The sequence below is a fragment of the Phalacrocorax carbo genome, unplaced genomic scaffold (genome assembly GCF_963921805.1).
Source record: "Phalacrocorax carbo unplaced genomic scaffold, bPhaCar2.1 SCAFFOLD_315, whole genome shotgun sequence".
Taxonomy (NCBI): domain Eukaryota; kingdom Metazoa; phylum Chordata; class Aves; order Suliformes; family Phalacrocoracidae; genus Phalacrocorax; species Phalacrocorax carbo.
Genome location: NW_026990534.1, coordinates 871 through 5,095, shown reverse-complemented (window position 1 = coordinate 5,095; position 4,225 = coordinate 871). Strand labels below are relative to the sequence as shown.

The 4,225-nt window shown below is 71.5% G+C and overlaps 1 protein-coding gene across 1 annotated transcript; it reads right to left on the bottom strand.

The window, feature by feature from the left end:
- Positions 1–321: 321 nt before the first annotated feature.
- Positions 322–3,245, bottom strand: FOXH1 (forkhead box H1). Its single transcript, XM_064440572.1, has 3 exons — positions 3,105–3,245; positions 2,226–2,330; positions 322–1,264 (listed from the first exon to the last, which is right to left on the bottom strand). The coding sequence occupies exons 1-3, from the start codon at positions 3,243–3,245 to the stop codon at positions 551–553; spliced, it is 960 nt and encodes a 319-aa protein (XP_064296642.1). The 3' UTR covers positions 322–550.
- Positions 3,246–4,225: the final 980 nt, after the last annotated feature.

Below are 4,225 nucleotides of genomic sequence, written 5' to 3'. Positions count from 1 at the left end.
CCAGTGCCCCCCAGTGCTCCCAGGGTCCCCAGTGCCCCCTCCAGTGTCCCCAGTGCCCCCCAGTGCTCCCAGTGCCCCTCCAGTGCCCCCAGCGCCCCCAGCCTCCCCACCTCCACCCCGCAGGCCCCCCTGTCCCCCTCCCCCCCTTCCCCCTCCCCCCTCCCCCCCACCCCCCAACCGGTGCCGCCACCCCTTTGTTGTGCAAAACGGGCCCGGGGCCGCCGGGGGGGGGGGGGGGGATGGGATGGTTGGGGGGTGCAGACCCTCCCCCCACCCCCCCAATGACACACGCGTCACCCATCGGTGTCACCTTTATTGGGTGCCATCGTGGAGGGAGGGGGGGGGCAGTGGGTGCTGGGGGTGACACGGCGGGGGGTGATGGGGTGGTCTGGGCACAGTGGGGGGCGGGACGGGGGGGTGCGTGGGTGCTGGGAGTCACTGATGGGTGCTGGGTGGTGCCAGGGGGTGCAGGGCGGTGGGGGGGGTCCCATAGCCCCCACCGTGCCCCCCCCGGAGGTCCCCGGCCCCCACAATTTTGGGGGGGGGGGCTCTAGCCATGGAGCGGGGGGCGCATGATGTCCCCGGGGTGACTCAGCCACACATCGAAGATGCTCTTATTGGGGGGCATCGCTTGTGCCCCCCCCTCCGCGTCCGGGGGGGCCCCTGGGGGCGGCGGAGGGCCGGGAGGCAGCACCCCCCAACCCAGGGTGAGAAAAGGGGAGCCGCTCGGGGGGGCCACGGCGTTGGGGGCCACGGCGGTGCTGTAGGAAGTGGGAAGCTGCCCCCAGTTTGGGGGGGGGGCGCGGGGACCCCCGTCGGGCTCCGAGCTGGGGGCACCGGAGCCCCCCGATAGTGAGGGAGCAGCCGTGGGGGGCGCCCAAGGGGTCGCCGGGGGGGCAGCGAGGTGGAGGACGGGAGCTGAACCCCACAAAGAATTTGGGGAGGGGTCCGCAGGTGGCGGGGGGGGGGTCCCCGATTTACCCGACTCTTCCCCGCCCTGGGGGAAATCGCTGAGGATGGAAGCGATGGAGAAACCGGCCGCGCGGCGGCGGCGGGCGGGGGGGGGCGCGGGGGGTTTGGGGGGGACCCCGCGGTTATAGGGGTGTCCTTGGAGGACGAAGGGGGTCAGGTCGCGGGCGAAGGCGGCCGCCCCCCCCCGCGCCACCGCCGTGTTCTGCAGCCGGAGGGCGGCCGGGGGGATGCGGCTCACGTCCACCGTCCAGTAGTTGCCCTTGGCCTTGGGCTTGGCCGGGTCCTTCAGCACCTGCCATAAAGGGGGGGGGCTTTGCTGGGACCCCCACTCATGGGTGCACCCTTTGGTAGGGGCGCCCAGAGCCCCCCCACCCTCCCCCCAGCTGCGCCTGCGGGAGTGGGGCACCCAGAGAAGGGCTGCAGCACTGCAGCACCCAGACCCCCCCAAACTAGGAACACCCCCCCCCAAATCAGGATTCCCCCCCTCAAACAAGGACCCCCCCCAAACTAGGACCCCCCAAAGCAGGACCCCCACCCTAAGTCAGGACCCCCACCCTAAATCAGGACACCCCCCCAAACACACCCCTCCCTAAACCAGGACACCCCCCCCCCAACACAGGAGCCCACCCTAAATCAGGACCCCCACCCTAAATCAGGACCCACCTCTAAATCAGGACCCCCCCAAACCAGGACCCCCACCCTAAACCAGGAACCCCCCAAACAACGACCCCCCCCCAAACCACGACCCCCCATCCTAAACCAGACACCCCCCCAAAGCAGGACCCCCCGAACCAGGACTCCCCCCAAACCTGGACAACCCCCCCAGGGACCCCCAACCCCTGCCCCACCCAAGGGACCCCCACCTCTCCTCCCGCCCCCCCCACCCCAAGGGCAGCCCTCCAGCCTTGCCACCCCCCAAGTGACACCCCCCCCCAATGACACCCCCCAGGCCCTGCTCCACCGTGGGAACCCCAGCCCCCACCCCGACACCCCCAGGGACCCCCAAATTCCCTGAGGGACCCCCTCACGGACCCCCAGCCCCCCTCCGAGACCCCCCCCCAGCCCCCCCCCTTGGTGAATCAGGGGTTGGAGAGTCCTTCCAGCCCCACCGGCCCCTCTAGGGGCTCCCCAGGACCCCCCAGACCCCCACCGGGACCCCCCCCAGACCCCCCCTTGGTGAAGCAGGGGTTGGAGAGTCCTTCCAGCCCCTCCGCACCCCCCAGGGGACCCCCCCGGCCCCCCCAAAAGGCCACCTTGGCGAAGCAGGGGTTGGAGGAGAGGTTGTGGCGCACGGAGTCCTTCCAGCCCTGGTAGCCCCCCCCGAAAAAGGGGAAGAGGCTGCTGAGCTCCTGGATGATCTGGGGGGGGGGGACGTCAGGGTGAGGGGGGGCTGCACCCCCAAACCCCCCCCCCCCAAAATCCCCCCAACACCCATCCCCCCAGGGCTGGATCCAGCCACGCATCTCCGGCCCCCCCCCCCCGCCTATCCCTGGGCCAACCCCCACCCTGTGGGACCCCACCAGCACCCCCAAAGGGACCCCCCCCCCACGGGGACCACCCCGCACCCTGAGGGAACCCCCGCACCCCAGAGACACCCACCTCCCACCGCGGGGGACCCCCCACCCCCGGGACCCCCACTCTGACCCAAGGGACCCCCCCGGGCCAGGATGCTGCGGCACCCCCGGGGGTGTGGGTTGGGGGGGGTCGCTGGGCAGGGGGGAGGGTCAGGAGGTCTGGGGTCCCCGCCGGGGGTGGGGGTGGGGGGTCGGCGGGCGGGGGGAGGGGAACCGGCCCGACAGAGGGAGGCGACAGAGGCGACAGAGGCGACAGACCCCCCGGCGCCGGCCATCCTACCCCGCCGCGGGGGGGCTGGGGTGGGGGGGCTGCAGAGGTGCGGGGTCCGCTCTGACCCCCCCGGGACCCCCCCCTCGGTGCCAGACACCCCCCCGGCCCCCCCAAAACCCCGCGTGAGGCGGCCCCGACGGGGCGGGCGGGGGGGGACACGGGGGTCCCGGGGGGGGTGGGTGGAGGGAAAGGGATGGGGGGGGTCCGGGGGGGTCGGAGGAGAGTTGGGGGAGTTGGGGAGTCCCGGGGGGTCTCGGGGGGGTCCCGGGGGTGGGGGGGGTCGGTACCTGGGCGAGCTTGAGGCGGCGGCCGGGGGCGGCGCGGATGACGAGGGCGATGAGCGCCAGGTAGGAGTAGGGGGGCTTCGGGTGGCGGCGGTAGCGGGGGGGGGCGCGGGGGGGGGCCGGGAGCGGGGGAGAGGGTGGCATGGTGGGGTGGGGGGGACTGGGATGGAGTGGGATGGGACTGGGAATGGGATGGGAGAGAGGGGTGGGGTGGGAGGGGCAGGACTGGGTGGGAGGGGTGGGATGGGATGGGATGGGATGGGGATGGGGATGGGGATGGGGATGGGGATGGGATGGGGATGGGGATGGGATGGGGATGGGGATGGGGATGGGGATGGGGATGGGATGGGGATGGGGATGGGGATGGGGATGGGGATGGGGATGGGGATGGGGATGGGGATGGGGATGGGGATGGGGATGGGATGGGGATGGGATGGGATGGGGATGGGATGGGGATGGGATGGGGATGGGGATGGGGATGGATGGGGATGGGATGGGATGGGATGGGATGGGGATGGGGATGGGATGGGATGGGGATGGGATGGGGATGGGATGGGATGGGGATGGGGATGGGGATGGATGGGGATGGGGATGGGGATGGGATGGGGATGGGGATGGGGATGGGGATGGGATGGGGATGGGGATGGGGATGGGATGGGATGGGGATGGGGATGGGGATGGGATGGGGATGGGGATGGGATGGGGATGGGGATGGGATGGGGATGGGGATGGGGATGGGATGGATGGGGATGGGATGGGGATGGGGATGGGGATGGGGATGGGATGGGGATGGGGATGGGGATGGGGATGGGGATGGGGATGGGGATGGGATGGGGATGGGGATGGGATGGGGATGGGGATGGGGATGGGGATGGGGATGGGATGGGGATGGGGATGGGGATGGGGATGGGGATGGGATGGGGATGGGATGGGGATGGGGATGGGGATGGGGATGGGATGGGGATGGGGATGGGATGGGATGGGGATGGGGATGGGGATGGGGATGGGGATGGGGATGGGGATGGGATGGGATGGGGATGGGGATGGGGATGGGATGGGGATGGGGATGGGATGGGATGGGATGGGGATGGGGATGGGGATGGGGATGGGGATGGGGATGGGAT

What these genes read in the sequence shown, in the direction of transcription:
- FOXH1 (XM_064440572.1), bottom strand. Translation starts at nt 3,245, where the DNA reads ATGCCACCCTCTCCCCCGCTCCCGGCCCCCCCCCGCGCCCCCCCCCGC. An exon ending in GCCGCCTCAAGCTCGCCCAG is followed by an intron (nt 2,331 to 3,104) that starts GTACCGACCCCC and finishes CCCCCCCCCCAG; the next exon opens with ATCATCCAGGAGCTCAGCAG. An exon ending in CCAACCCCTGCTTCGCCAAG is followed by an intron (nt 1,265 to 2,225) that starts GTGGCCTTTTGG and finishes CCTTTATGGCAG; the next exon opens with GTGCTGAAGGACCCGGCCAA.